The sequence below is a fragment of the Chiloscyllium plagiosum genome, chromosome 11, assembly GCF_004010195.1.
Source record: "Chiloscyllium plagiosum isolate BGI_BamShark_2017 chromosome 11, ASM401019v2, whole genome shotgun sequence".
NCBI lineage: Eukaryota > Metazoa > Chordata > Chondrichthyes > Orectolobiformes > Hemiscylliidae > Chiloscyllium > Chiloscyllium plagiosum.
In genome coordinates, this window is record NC_057720.1 from 47,527,262 (window position 1) to 47,543,256 (window position 15,995).

A 15,995-nucleotide genomic window follows, 5' to 3' on the forward strand; every position below is an offset into this window, starting at 1 on the left:
CTACGAGCTAGTGAGGGTAGGAATAGGAGGATAGAACAGATGAACATGTGGCAAAGGAGCTGGTGTTTGGGAGAAGGATTCATATTTTTGGATCATTGGAATCTTTTCTGGGGTGAACTGCACAAGGATGACGGATTTCACCTGAATTGGAGGGGGTCTAATATACTGGCAGGGAGATTTGCTAAAGCTGCCTAGCAGGATTTAAACTAGTAAGGTGGGGGGCAGTGGGATCCAAGGAAATAGTGAGAAAAGAGGCCAATCTGAGACTGGTACAATTGGGAAAAGGAACAAATCAAACAGTCAGTGCAGGCAGGGACAAAGCAGGGAACAAGGTTGGACAGATAAATTAAACTGCATTTATTTCAATGTAAGAGGCCTAACAGGGAAGGCAGATGAACTCAGGGCATGGTTAGGAATATGGGACTGGGATATCATAGCAATTGCAGAAACTTGGCTCAGGGATGGACAGGACTGGCAGCTTCATGTTCCGGGATAAAATGCTACAGGAAGGACAGAAAATGAGGCAAGAGAGGAGGGGGTGAGACGTTTTTGATAAGGGATAGCATTACAGCTGTACTGAGGGAGGATATTCCTGGAAATACATCCAAGGAGGTTATTTAGGTGGAACTGAGAAATAAGAAAGGGATAAACACCTTACTGGGATTGTATTATAGGCCCCCTAGTCAGCAGGAAATTTAGAATCAAACTTGTAAGGAGATTTCAGTTTTCTGAAAGAATAATAGGGTGGTTATGGTAGAGGATTTTAACTTTCCAAACATAGACTGGGACTGCCATATGTTAAGGGTTTAGATGGAAAGGAATTTGTTAAGTGTGTACAAGAAAACTTTCTGATGCGGTGTGTGGTTGTACCTACTAGAGAAGGTGCAAAACCTTACCTACTCTTGGGCAATAAGGCAAGGCAAGTGACGGAAGTGTCAGTGGGGGAACACTTTGGGGACAGCGACCATAATTCTGTTAGTTTTAAAATAGTGATGGAAAGAATAGAGCAGATCTAAAATGTTGAAGCAAGGCCAATTTTGACAATGTTAGGCAAGAACTTAAAAAAGTTGATTGGGGCAGATGTTTAATGGCAAAGGGATAGCTGGAAAATGGGAAGCCTTCAGAAATGAGATCATCAGAATCAAGAGACAGTATATTCCTGTTAGGGTGAAAGGCTATGCTGATAGGTGCAGGGAATGCTGGATGATGAGAGAAATTGATTTTATGGTTAAGAGAAAGAAGGAAACATATGTCAGGTGCAGACAAGAGAGAGCAAATGAATTCTCAGAAGAGAATAAAGGATGTAGGAGTATACTTAAGAGGGAAATCAGGAGGGGAAAAAAGGAACATGATCTAGCTTTGGCAAGTAGGGTTAAGGCAATGTACTTGTGGAACCGCAGGAGATGGGGGAGATACTAAACGAGTATTTTGCATCAGTGTTTACTGTGCAGAGGGACATGGAAGATATAGAATGTGGGCAAATAATTATGAAATCTTGAAAATGTCAATATTACTGAGGAAGTGGTGTTGGATGTCTTGAAATGCATAAAAGTGGATAAATCCCCAGGACCTGATCAGGTATACCCTAGAAGTCTGTGGGAAGCTAGGAAAGTGATTGCTGGACCCCTTGCTGAGATAATTGCATCATGGACAGTCACAGACAAGGTGCCTGAAGACTGGAGACTGGCTAAAATGGTTCCACTACTTAAGAAAGATGGTAAGGAAAAGCCAGGGAACTATAGACCAGTGAGCCTGACTTCGGTGGTGGGCAAGTTGTGGAGGGAATCCTGAGAGACAGGATTTATCTGTATTTGGAAAGGCAAGGGCTAATTAGGATAGTCAATATGGCTTTGTACATGGGAAATCATGTCTCCCGAACTTGAATGAGTTTTTTGAAGAAGTAACAAAGAGGATTATGAGTGCAGAACAGTGCACGTGATCTATATCGACTTCAGTAAGGCGTTCAACAAGGTTCCTCATGGTAGATTCGTGAGCAAGATCTTATGGAGTCCAGGGAGAACTAGCCATTTGGATACAGAACTAAGGTAGTTACTAAGTTTGCAGATGACATCCAAATTGGATGTGTAGTGGACAGCAAAGGAGGTTACCTTGGAATACAATGGGATCTTGATCAGATGTGCCAATGGGCTGAAGAGTGGTAGATGGAGTTTATGTAAATGTGAGGCACTACATTTTGGAAAGGCAAATCAGAGTCAAACTTATACACTAATGTACAGGTGAGTGTTGCTGAACAAAGAAACCTTGGAATGCAAGGTAAGAGTTCCTTGAAAGTGGAGTCGCAGGTAGATAGGATAGTGAAGACAGCATTGGGTGTAGGAGTTGAGAGATCATGTTGTGACTATACAGGACATTGGCTAGGCTAATTTTGTAATCCTGTCTGCAACTCTGGTCTGCCTCCTATTGGAAGGATGTTGTGAAACTTGAAAGGGTTTAGAAACAATTTACAAGGATGTTGCCAGATTTGGAGGATTTGAGCTATAGGAAGAGGCTGAATAGGCTGGGGCTGTTTTCCCTGAAGCATCTGAGCTGAGGGGTGACCTTGTGGAGGTCTAGAAAATCATGGCGGATTTCGATAGGGTAAACAGACAAAGTCTTTTCCCTGGGGTGGGGGAGTCCAGAATTAGACAGCATATGTTTAAGGTGAGAGGGGAAAAATCTAAAAGGAACCTAAGGGGCAACATTTTCACGTAGAGGGTGGCACTACACCTCCAATTTTGGTGTATGGAATGAACAGCCAGAGGAAATGCTGAAGACTGGTACAATTACAACATTTCAAAGGAATCTGGATGGGTATATGAATAGGAAGGGTTTGGAGGGAAAAGGGCCAAGCACTTGAAAATGGGAGTAGATTAAGTTAGGATATCTGGTCAGCACGGACGAGTTGGACCGTAAGGTCTGTTTCCGTACTGTACATCTCTATGACTCTTTAACGCCCTGAAAGGTGAAAGCTTTAAATAACAAAGAGCTGGTTTCTTGCAAGAAGAATTAATTCAAAGAATATTCATCAAGTCTTCTGAAAATGTTCATGCTATGCTCCTGCTAACGAGTAAAAGTATCATCATGGTAATTCGCATCAATGACATTCACTTTTCTTTTCTTTTAAATTTTTGCACTTTTTTCAAGAAGATTGCAAACGCTTTGGAAGGGCAGGGACAGTCTACATTGTGATCCAGAGGACATCACAACTAAATGGGACCTAGATGGGCCAGTTGGTCTTTTCCTGTATGACACTTCCATGCACTCCTATATTCACAAAGTATTGACAGTATACAAAGACATTACTGAAATCAACCTTTCAATCCAGAATATACGGTTCTCAGACATGTTGGGAATTGAAAATTATCCATAGTTAGAAGCTATGGCTTTTGATCTTAAATTCATCTTAATAGGTTTATTCACTGATTATTTCTTGCAGCATTTTTAATCTCACTTCTTTTTGGCATTGCTTCAAATGATTCACTTCCATAAAAATACAGTAAACATTAATAAGATATTCAAATATAAGGATATGAACACAACAATTTGTCCTTATGCTCTCTCCACCAAAAAGTCCACAAGGCTACTTGCATCCATGACTGCAAAATAGTAGTGGTCTACAGCTGCTCTAGCCCAAATTTCCTCACACAATTTAAATTCTCTTCACATTCATGGTTCAGTTAGGCATTGAATAACCTTTCTGACTCACTATAGGAAAGCTTGCACTCTGGACATTGTGATAGTATGAATGTTCTTTTAACTCTGAGTGAAGTCTGGAAGGGTCAATAGGATTAAGGAAAGAAAAGAGAAAAGGCCTTTCTTACATATGTAGTCATTACCAGTGATATATGATCACAGCCTTTCACTGCCATAGAGCCAAAAGGAGGATCTCTCAGCTTACTGGACTCCACAAACAACAGCCCCAACTTTGTGATCTCAGCAGTCCCTTCTTTGTGTACTCATAACTAGATGGTTGGGAGTAGGGGAAATGATGGTGGAGAAGAGAAAGATAAGGGTCTCCTGAACTTGAACGGATGACACACAGAGGAAACACTTTTGCAAACCACTTGTCCTAGAACACATCCTGCTGAGGTGTGCAAAATATAGAGGCATCAGCTTGCCATAAAAAAGGAACTGTAGTCATGAAGTGTTAGATGTTTGTTGGCATCAGTAACAAAGCAAACATGTGTTCCTCACTTTTGTGCACATGGATGTTGAAAAGGTTGTACACATTTCTCATAAATTGGACTTGTACTTTTCTGTCTGATTCACCCTTAACTCAAGCAGTAACACAGAATGCCATTGATTCATTTTTTTCTGCCCTGCGTGTAAAAGCCCATCTTTATTCTTTTTCAACTCCAAGCGAGTCATTTCCTGTTCCCTTACATCCATTCCCACTCACCACTTTCCATTTCTGGTATCCACACTGACCAACAATATAAATCAGTCCGATACCTCTCCATTTCTGTACCCAAATCATTAACCCATCTTCAAATTTAAAAACATTATCCTCCCTCTGACTATGCCAACTACTATCCCATCCCCAAACTGCCTTTCCTCGAAATCTTAGGATAGATTCTCACCTTTTAAGTTCATATTAATTTCTCCTGAACCTTTGTTTTACAATCCTCACACGGCATCAAAAAAGGCCATGTCTAATTCACATGAACAACATAATTTGTGAAATTAACATTGGTGCATTAAATCTTCCCCACCATCCACCTTCTCCCCTCCCCGCGCCGCCCCCCCCCCCCCCCCCAACCCCAATCTTTGTGTATCGTTTCATATATTCAAACACACTATTCTCCTCAAACACCTCTCCTACACTGCTCAAGCAGTGTGCCCTTAGCTGGTCCTACTCTTAATTAGGTGATAGTAGGCACACAAATGGTTTATTTGCCTGAGTCTTCATCATTATTCTATTCAGTCGCCGAAAGTTCGATTCTTGTCTTCCTCCTTTTCCTCAAATATTTTTCAGGACACCATATCTACTCTGATTTTTTAAAAATTCATTCACGGATTGAGGACTTTGCTGGCCTGACCAGCGTTTATTGTCCATCCCTCATTGCCAAGACGGCAGTTTAAGAATCAACCATACTGCTGTGGGACTGGAGTCACATGTGGATCAGACCGGGTAAGAATGGCAGTTTCCTTCCCTAAAGACCAAATGGGTTCTTCCAACAAAGGATTCACGATCAATATTAGACTCTGAATGCTAGATTTGTAGTGAATTGAAATTCCACCATCTGCCGTGGCGGGATTCGAACCCAGGTCCCCACGACATTACCTGAGCCTCAGGATTAATAGGCTAACGATAACACCACAAGCACCACGCCTTATCACCTAATTTTATTTCCTTTCTGGATTCCTAACTTTGCCTGTGCCATCAAGCTGTATGTGAGCCCTCCAGTGTTATGAGTTACTAATTCAACCAGTTTAAAATTAGGAAGGTCGAAACAATTGTGTTTAGTCCTCACTATAAATTGGCATTAGATCTACATCTGCTCCCTGCTTTTGCACCACTTGTACCTCTTGGCCATTGCCTTTTATTTTTGCAACCATGGTCGATTATATGATCCTAATTTAAGTGGCAACCACAAACGTTTTCCAACACAGCTGACTTTCAATAACATCACCAGAGTCTGATCCTGCCTCAGCCCATCTGCCACTGAAACACTCATGTCTTTGTCTGTCCAATATTTCCTCACTAACATTTATCTCAATCAACTTCAGCTCAGCCAAAACTCTGCAACCCATATCCAATTCACCATTGTGATCTGTTCAAAGTCTGGGCTTTTCTTCTCTCTGTAAAATCCCATAGGCCTTGCAAACCTTCCCTTCATTCCTCAAGCTCTCTGACTTCTTCTAAATTGAATGCCCCTCTGCTCCACTTCCTGCAACGCTTCCCCCCCCATCCGCCCCAAAAGCTCCACCAACATAACCCTGGCTTAGCAAGATGGCATTGCTTCCATATGATTGAAATTTGTTTTTATTGTTGTAAAAGGTCACTTCCTCTATCAGCTGGACAACTGTGCTAAAAAATACCCCAAAAACGACAGTGCATTAATAATTAGTTCATATGCAACTAACTATGCAATCCACGCTTTGAATCTATTCCTTCTAAAAGTCACACTTTTTAACCATGAAAGCAAAAATTATGTAACAGTATAGTTGCATACCAAACAACAGAAAAAGAGTTCTCATTCTGCAAAATATAATTCAACATGCAAAAATTCATCTTTAGTTAAATGGTTACCTATATCAAAATCTTCTGTAAGAGTTTACCTTTACTAGTTTTTTCCTTTCTCTTTCTTCCCTTTGTTTAGGTTTGCTTTGATGCACTGAGTATGGCTGTTAGAAATCCAAAAGAAACTCAGAATTAAATGATATCTTGTATTTTAATTCATGAAAAATACAACTTGGTTGTGTTGCATTATGGGCATTCAATTGCATCATTTTAACGATCAGAACTAATGCTTTTTGTTGCTTGTTATTCTTTCTGGTAGATAAAAACAAAACGATTCAAATCGAGATCACACGATATGAACAGCATCTTCCTTACCAAGGGTACAAAAAGCTTTGACAACTCTTTCCCACTGAATCTCCTCCCTGATTAAATCACAGCAAAACATACAAGAAATCATTATTCATATGTTATTCACAAGCATGTAAAACTAGATATTGAGAGCAGAATGGAACCCAGCACGAGTAAAAGGTTCACAACCTGAAGTGTTTACTCTATTTTCCTATTTAAATGTTGCCAGGTCTGCCTGATTATATCAGGCATTTTTATTTTTTTCATAATATCATTTCCAAACGTCATATAAATAATCCAATTTCTATTTATTAAACATCAGCCAAAGGTTGCCATTTTGCAGCCAGCATAGAGGTGAACAAATTTAATGGTGAATGATTCTCTACCCCAATGAAGAAAACACACCGAATTGAGCTCCAAACTGCTCAACAGCTGGCTGGTGAGCTTCTTGGGAAATTGCAAGCCATGATATTGAAACCCTGTGTTTCCAGAAGCTGCCAACTAATGAGAGATCGGCAGGATGTGGGTCATTCAAAACCATTTGTTACTCCTCTTAAATTAGGGAAAAGATCTGCACCCAAGATCATGTGGTGCACCAAGTCCCGTAAATTTAACCATACAACGTCCATTATTCACATGTTAAGCCATTCTCTAATCCTCCAATATGCCAGATAGGTAGTGCCTAAAATCATTACAACTTCCAAATATGTCTGCTGATGAAGGCATTGATGTGCATTGTGTACGGTTAATGCATGTAAGGTTCTGAATGAGCAAATTCAGATCCTAATGCTTTTTAAGGCTGTCACTGGTAGAGTGGTTGATTGGAGTCTAGGTCTTGGACTCAAATCAATTTTTTTTTGTACTGTGACTTGGACAAAATCGACTGGTAACAGTTCTTGATTTAAAAACAATTTTTTTAATCCTCATTTGCTTCTTTCATTATGAACTCACGTAAGGAGATGGCTGCTTGTTGGCAGGCACAAGGGTAATCTTGACATGTATTACATATAACAATTGTTCCAACTGCACTGAATTCCAAAGACAGTAAAGCCACTTTAATAAGTGCTTTTTGAGATTTTGCTTTCATAAATGATTTATCAATCATGACACCACCAAAAGTTGTATCACTTGGTGACACAAGCTCTTGAGGTATTGTCACAAAAGAAACTCAGTTTACAAATAGTTGATTCGTAGTAAAAATGTTAAGTAGTGCTGAAAATGACATTTTATCAAAAACTTAAGACAAAAAGACAAAATGCATCTTTTTTCAGCAATACTCGGGGACTCTCTTTGTAAAACATGTGGTACATATGGAACAAAGATGATGAATACTGCTATGAGACCACAAAACTTTGTGAACCATCTAAAGAATATGTTCTAACATTACTTTTTCCAAATTTATATGTCATCAGTGCCTCAACCATTCTTCTTTTCTGGAATCACAGAAGAATCATAGAATCCCTACAATGCAGAAAGAGGCCATTCAGCCCATGGAGTCTGCACTGACCCTTCAACGAGCATACCACTCAGATTTAACCTGTTTCCATAACCCCACATTTGCCATGGCTAATCCACCGACCCTGCACATGACTGGACACGACGGAGCAATTCAGCATGGCCAATCCACCTAACCTACACAACTTTCGACTGTAGGATGAAACTGAATCATTCAGTAGAAACCCACATAGATATGAGGAAAACGTGCAAACTCCACACAAATAGTCACCTAATGTTGGATTTGAACCTTGACCTCTAGCACTGTGTCACCATGCCATCTTTCACTGCTACTTCTAGTTGTCCTTTGTTTGTGCTAATGAAGTAAATTCAAATGCATGCTCTTCTTCTCACATAACTGTCTAAAACACCTTCCTTATACAATTCATCTGTATTGAGATCTCCACATTAGGAGGACTGAACAATTAGATGATCACTGAACAATGCCATTCTAAATCTGTAACCCTATCTTACTGATGGTTCGTCAGTTTAATTCATTCCTCTCACACACACCACTCCACCACCCGAATCATTAAAAGATATTAATAATGTGGGAATATCAGACAGCATTATCAACCTGTTAAAACCGATCATGTCACAATTTCAATAGCACCAATTTTAGTTATTACTTGTTCTTCTCATTCTTTAGAAGAGTGCTTACAGGATCCCAGAGTGAGAGAATTTAGATAATTTGAATTTGGAAGTAAATGGAATGTATCTCCATATTATATTGCTCACCTGCTAATTATTTAACTAGTAATTAGGGAACAAAGAAGCACACAGCACTTTTATTTTCATAATGCTGGCTTAACTCTTGTTCAACAAATGATCTCCTACAATTTCATATTCAGGAAACACTTGTGCATATTGCAAGTATCTCTGTATCAGCAAGTGCACACTAAAAAACAGGTTATCATTCTCTGCATGCTGACCTGAATGATGTGCAATAACTAAACATAATTATTCATATTATCTGTATAAGTCAAGTATGGTGCATTACTGACACTTCAACCCATGGATCAGAATGTAATTATCTCCAGAAATGCAGTATAATTAATGAATTTAAATCCGTGGGCAAACTCAAACTGGGATTTGAGCATCTTAAAGTCACTGCATGTGAAAGTTGAACAAAATCCAAAAAAGACTGATCAAATGGAAATGATACTGCACTACAAAACAAATAAACAATTTTATGCTTCAAGCAAAGTCTGGCGGCTACCTTAATGCATAAACTCAAGCTGATGGCACAATATGCATGAAAATGCAACATAAATTTAAAATTTTGCAGCACATCCTGCTCTCAAATCTATCCAAAAATTTAGTCTTCGGCACCTATTAAATCATTAAAATTTACAATTCCTTATTTCTTAAACACAGCATGGAAATGTGTTTGCAAAGTAAAATGGTATTAAGTATTAGTAAGGTCTAATTACATTGAAGAAATAAAATGCAAACATTTTTTAATTTCTTAAAAATCTAGAAATAATGTTTCATTTAATAGACAGCACGCAATTTATTTTAAATTAAAAGAGTACTTCCTGAATGGAGGAACTCTAGAACAAAAGTAGGAGGTCATTCAGCCACCAGGTCTGTGACAGAAGCCCTGCCTCCAAGCAAGACTCTGTTTTTATTTATTTAATATCTCATACAAGGAAAATTTTATAATAATGCAGCTACTAACAAACAGTTTTGCACTAGAATGCTGCAGTAATTCAACTATAACTGCTCCAGCAACCTAAAGCAAATTCTGTGACATGACTATATGGCACATTTTGAATTTTCATTTTCAGTGTGATGAATGTTTGGAAAATACTGTCTAGAACATGAAATTATTATTTAAAACATACACTGCATGTAACATCTGTTTTCTTAAGTAATAGTTAAATGACAAAGTTAGATGCTGAGTCTAAATTATTCTATTTCTGAGTCAGAAGAGGTGGTTTCAAGAATATGAGGGAATATTGCAGATCACAGGTGCTGTCTCTCAGATGAAGCAATGAGGTGCTAGCTGCCTGACTATATCGACATCAACTTTTGCTGAAGTGCAGGGCAAGTTCTTCCAGCACCCTGACCGACTTTTATCTCTCAATCATCATCAACAGAAACATGAAATAAATTCTATTCACTTTCTGTTGGACAACACTGCAGGCTGTTTTGCTAGTGCTGTTGGGGAGAATTTAAACTTACTAAGCAGAAAATATTAGAAAGCAGCATCAAGATACACAAAAATGTAAGGCAAGGGAGATAGCCAAAGTTCAGAACTGAAGTTTTGGGCGGCATGGTGGCACAATGGTTAGCACTGCTGTCTCATAGCGCCAGAGACCCGGGTTCAATTCCCGCCTCAGGTGACTGACTGTGTGGAGTTTGCACATTCTCCCCGAGTCTGCGTGGGTTTCCTCCGGGTGCTCCGGTTTCCTCCCACAGTCCAAAAAAATATGCAGGTTAGGTAAATTGGCCATGCTAAATTGCCCGGAGTGTGAGGTGAAGAGGTAAATGTAAGGGAATGGGTCTGGGTGGGTTGCGCTTCAGCAGGTCGGTGTGGACTTGTTGGGCCGAAGGGCCTGTTTCCACACTGTAAGTAATCTAATCTAGATGTCTGAGTAAGGGAGATTTTTAATGAAGTCTCAATCAGGATTTTACTGCATGCATGGGTTTATGATGGTCAGCTCAAATGTTAAATGTCCTAGTAACAAAGTGATGAGAAATGATTGGAAAGGAAAACAAGCAAAAGGAGTGGCATTTTGTCAATGAGACTATTCCAGTATTGGACAAAAAAAATCATTCAGAGAGTTAAGGTCAGATTTGATTTGGCTAAAGATTAAGAAGAATGTCATTATATTCATCAGCATAACATATGGGCCACCAGCTAGTGGGATTTATAGAGAGATATGAACATCATGGAGTACTTTTAATAGGGAACATAATCATCCATATATTGAATAAAATAGCAGTAGTGTAAGGGGTCAAGACGGACAGGTGTTTGGAAGATTTTTCCACAGCAATGTGCATTCTGTTCAATAAGAAAGGAGGCACAGCCAGGCCTGATAATGAGTTAGGCTGCGTAGATGAGTGAGGACCATTTAGGGGACAGTGATCATTGTATCATGAGGTTTAGAATGGTGATAGAAAATTAGTTTGGTCAATCCACAGTAAGAAAAGTGAAAGTAAAAGTAGAGTCACAGAGATGGACAGCACAGAAACAGACACGTTGGTCCAACCCATCCATGCCGACCAGATATCCCAACCCAATCTAGTCCCACCTGCCAGCACCCGGCCCATATCCCTCCAAACTCTTCCTATTCATACACCCATCCAGATGCCTTTTAAATGTTGCAATTGTATCAGCCTCCACCACTTCCTCTGGCAGCTCGTTCCATACACGTACCACCCTCTGCACGAAAAAGTTGCCCCTCAGGTCTCTTTTATATCTTTCCCCTCTCACCCTGAACCTATGCCCTCTAGTTCTGGACTCCCCGACCCCAAGGAAAAGACTTTGTCTATTTATCCTATCTATGCCCCTCATAATTTTGTAAACCTCAATAAGGCCCCTCAGCTTCCAACAGTCCAGAGAAAACAGCCCCAGCTTGTTCAGCCTCTCCCTATAGCTCAAATCCTCCAACCCTGACAACATTCTTGTAAATCTTTTCTGAAACCTTTCAAGTTTCACAACATTGATCCGATAGGAAGGAGACCAGAATTGCACGCAATATTCCAGAAGTGGCCTAACTAATGTCCTATACAACCACAACATGACCTCTCAACTCCTATACTTAATACCAATAAAGGAAAGCATACCAAACACCTTCTTCACTATCCTATCTACCTGCGACTCCACTTTCAAGGAGCTATGAACCTGCACTCCAAGGTCTCTTTGTTCAGCAACACTCCCTTGGACCTGTAAGGACCATTAACTGTATAAGTCCTACTAAGATTTGCTTTCCCAAAATGCAGCACCTCGCATTTATCTGAATTAAACTCCATCTGCCACTTCTCAGCCCATTGGCCCATCTGATCAAGATCCTGTTGTAATCCGAGGTAACTTTCTTCACTGTCCACGACACCTCCAAACTTACTAACTGTACCTCTTATGCTACCACCCAACGCAGCTCCGATCCTTTTGGCACTCCACTGGTCACGGGCCTCCAGACTGAAAAACAACCCTCCACCACCACCCTCTGTCTTCTACCTTTGAGCCAGTTCTGTATTCAAATGGCTAGCTCTCCCTGTATTCTGTGATATCTAACCTTGCTAACCAGTCTCACATGGGGAACCTTGTCGAATGCCTTACTGAAGTCCAGATAGATCACATTTACCACTCTGACCTCATCAATCCTCTTTGTTACTTCTTCAAAAAACTCAATCAAGTTTGTGAGACATGACTGCCAACGCACAAGTATATCCAAGTATATGTACTTGACTATCCAAGTATATGTACATCCTGTCCCTCAGGATTCCCTCCAACAACTTGCCCACCACCGACGTCAGGCTCACTGGTCTATAGTTCCCTGGCTTGTCCTTACCATCCTTCTTAAACAGTGGCACCACGTTAGCCAATCTCCAGTCTTCCAGCACCTCACCTGTGACTATCGATGATACAAATATCTCAGCAAGAGGCCCAGCAATCACTTCCCTAGCTTCCCACAGAGTTCTCAGGACATGATCAGGTCCGATAGAGTCATGCAGCATGGATAGAGACTTTTCAGTCCAACCAGCCCACATCAACCATATTCCCAAACTAAATTAGTCCCACCTGCCTGCACTTGGCCCATATTTCTCCAAAACTTTCCTATTCATGTACTTAGCTAAATATTAAGTTGCCATAGTCCCAAAGAACTATAGGGCTTCCTTTCATAACAGAGATGGCTGGTGATGGTTTAACGTAAGAGTCACCACACCTTAGGTAAGGGTTGAGGTTGAGAAATGAGGATCTTTATGGTGATCTCAGCTGGATGAGAATTGAACCTGTTTTGTTGGCATCAGTCTGCATTGCAAATCAACTGTCCAGCCAACTGAGCTAAATGGTGTCCAGAGTAAAAATAATCAACTAGCAGAGAGCAGAATTCAATCAGCAACAACAGAGCTATGCGGGACAGAATGGAATGAAAGAGAGGTGCAAAAAATCAGTAGCTGATAATTCCATCAAAAGGAAAGTAGGATAAAGAAATATAGACTCCCAGTCAAGAAGAAAAAGTGTATTTATGATTGTGTCAGATTGAAATCCAAACCGAATACAAAAGGTTCAGAAAGGGAGGTGAGAAAGCAAATGGATGAAGCAAAGAGAGATTAAGAAAAAGATTACCAGCTAAAATAAAATGAAATCCCAAAGTCTCTAATAAGCACAGCAATCATAAAAGGGTGGTAAAAAGAGGAGTAGAGCCGAGTAGGGACCACACAGAGAATGAGCTGCTGGGAGGCAGATGAAACTTGATGCAGAGATATTTGATGCAGAGGTGTGAGGTAATATACTTCAGTATGAGAACATGGTGAGACTGTAAAATATGGGGTGCTATTCTGAAGGGTGGGCATAAAGTTGAATAAATACTTCGCATTTATCCTTACCTATGAGACCGATTCTCCCATGGTAACTGAGAAAGAAATTCAATCACCAGAAGGATTTAAAATTTAAAAGAAGTATTACTGGATTAAGTTAGGATATGAGGCATCGAAAGATATGGAAGCAAGTTGGACTGAAACATTGCAGAGATACTGGCCATTATTTTCAGTCTTCCCTGGATTTGGAGAGGTAGTAGAAGAATGGACAAGTGTCAACAATACACCTTTGTTCAAAAAAAGGTTCTAAACGTCAGCCAGCCGTCTAGTCAGTTTAACTTCAGTATTGGGGAAACTTCCACAAACAATTAATCAGGATAGAATTATGGAAAACTGTGGGTTTCAGAGAAGTCAGCATAGATTTGGAAGGCAAAATTGTGTCTCACTAACAAGTTGGAGTTTTGAAGAGGAAACAGAGATGGTTGATGAGAGGAAGGACATTGATATATTACATGGACTTCCAAAAGCTGCTTGGTACAGTGCCACATGACAGATCTGTGGGGTAAGTTATAGATCGTGGAACAAAAGGGGCAGTAGCAGTGTGGATGCAAAATTGGATGAGATATAAGATGCAGAAAGTAATAGTTAATGGATATTTTCTGGACTGGAAGAAGGTTTGTAGTGGAGGTCCCCAGGATCAATATTGGAACACTTGCTTGTCCTCATACAATTGTCCACACTGTGTGTACAGGGAACAGTTTCAAGGTTTGCAGACTTTGAGAGGAAAATTAGAGAGCCTTATAAATTCTAAGCAGAACACAGAAGAATATCAAAAGGACATTGACACATTGGTAGAATGGACGGATAAGTAGCAGATGAAGTTTAAGGCAATACATTTCAGTACAAGGAACATGTACACTCAGTACTAAATAAGGGGTACTATTTTAAAAAGTGTGCAAGAGCAGTAAGTTCTGGGTGTATGTGTACATGAGTTATTAAAGGTGGCAGGACAGGCAGAACAAGCTGTGAACAGAGCATTCAGAATTCGAGGCTACATTAACAAAGTGTATAAGAACAAGAAGGTTACAATGAATTTACATAAGACACTGATTAGACCCCAGCTAGATTATTATGTATAATTCTAGGCGATACACAATAGGAAGGGTGTAAGTACATGGGCCATATATATATATATATATATATATGGAGAGAGAGAGAGAGAGAAAACATAAAATAACAAGTAAATACTAAAAACAGAAAATTTTAAGTTAAAGAAAGAACAACTTATCATATTCCATCAATATAAAATTACGTTTTCAGCACTAGTGCGGATGTTCAGCAGTAGTATAATGACATTAAAAGCCCAATTACAACTTATTTAAAACACTAATTTTTCCAAGGATTTTTACACTAAAGGTAAGAGTGGAAGACTGTGTTGTTAATCTATTTAACGATTTCTAAATCATTGCATTCTGTGAAGGCCTCAACAATGCATTCATTAGCATGGTGCAGAATTCACTGGCAACAACTTACAGATTTTCATATTGTTCATGGGGGATCCCTAAAGTTTTCTGTCAGTTTCAAAGGAATGATGATGGCAAACAATAACAGCATCATCATCATCACCATTACTATCACAATGGCCACTGATCTGTAAAACACTTGATTCATAAACAAGCGGTGATTAAATAGGACAGTAATGTTTAGTTCAGACAAGAATCGTCCAAATGAAAGCATGTACAATATGGAGAACATTTGACAGGAGTGTGGGGATAATTGAGTAGAAACTGAAAAAGAAACAAAGTTGGCAAAAAAGAACAGGCTCAATCAGCCTTTTTCATGATACTGTACTTTTAAAATAAAATGCATATAACTTTACTGATTCATCTTTTATGAGAATGTAGTAGTGGAAAAGCACAGCATGTCAGGCAGCATCCGAGGAGCAAGAGAATCGACATTTCGGGCATAAACCCTTCAGCACGAATGAGGCTTGTGTGCTGAGAGATAAATGGGAGGAATTAGGAATAAGGGATATCATTCGTACAGGAGGCAGGGTGGGAGGAGTTGTAGTCCAGGTAGCTGTGGGAGTCGGTGGGTTTGTAGATGCCCGTGGTTAGTCAGTTGCCGGAGATGGAGATGGAGGTCGAGGAAGGGGAGGGAGGTATCCGAAATGGTCCAGTGAATTTGAGGTATTGGTGAATTTGATGAACTGTTCAACATCCTCCTGGGAGCATGAGGTAGCACCGATACAGTCATCGATGTAGGGAATAGTGTGCTGGAATGGCTGTGGAAGATGGACTGTTCCACATACCTGATGAAGAGGCCTCCCCCTCCCACTCCGCCAAGGACATGGTGGTCTTGGGCTTCCGCCATCGTCAAACCCAAACCACCCAGCACCTGGAGGAAGAATTCCTCATCTACTGGCCTGGGACCCTGCATCCACACGGGATCAATGTGGATTTCACTAGTTTCCTCATTT

At 40.1% G+C, this 15,995-nt stretch overlaps 1 protein-coding gene across 3 annotated transcripts in view; it reads right to left on the bottom strand.

Moving 5' to 3' along the window:
- Positions 1-15,995, bottom strand: part of patj (PATJ crumbs cell polarity complex component) — a 396,330-nt gene that overhangs the window by 226,854 nt on the left and 153,481 nt on the right. For 2 of the 3 annotated variants that reach the window (XM_043699258.1, XM_043699256.1), the window contains one exon: positions 6,283-6,348. The exons of the other annotated variant lie outside the window; for it this stretch is intronic. In XM_043699258.1, the coding sequence (XP_043555193.1) occupies positions 6,283-6,348 (66 nt within the window). The remainder of the gene's footprint in view (positions 1-6,282; positions 6,349-15,995) is intronic. 3 annotated transcript variants of the gene reach the window in all.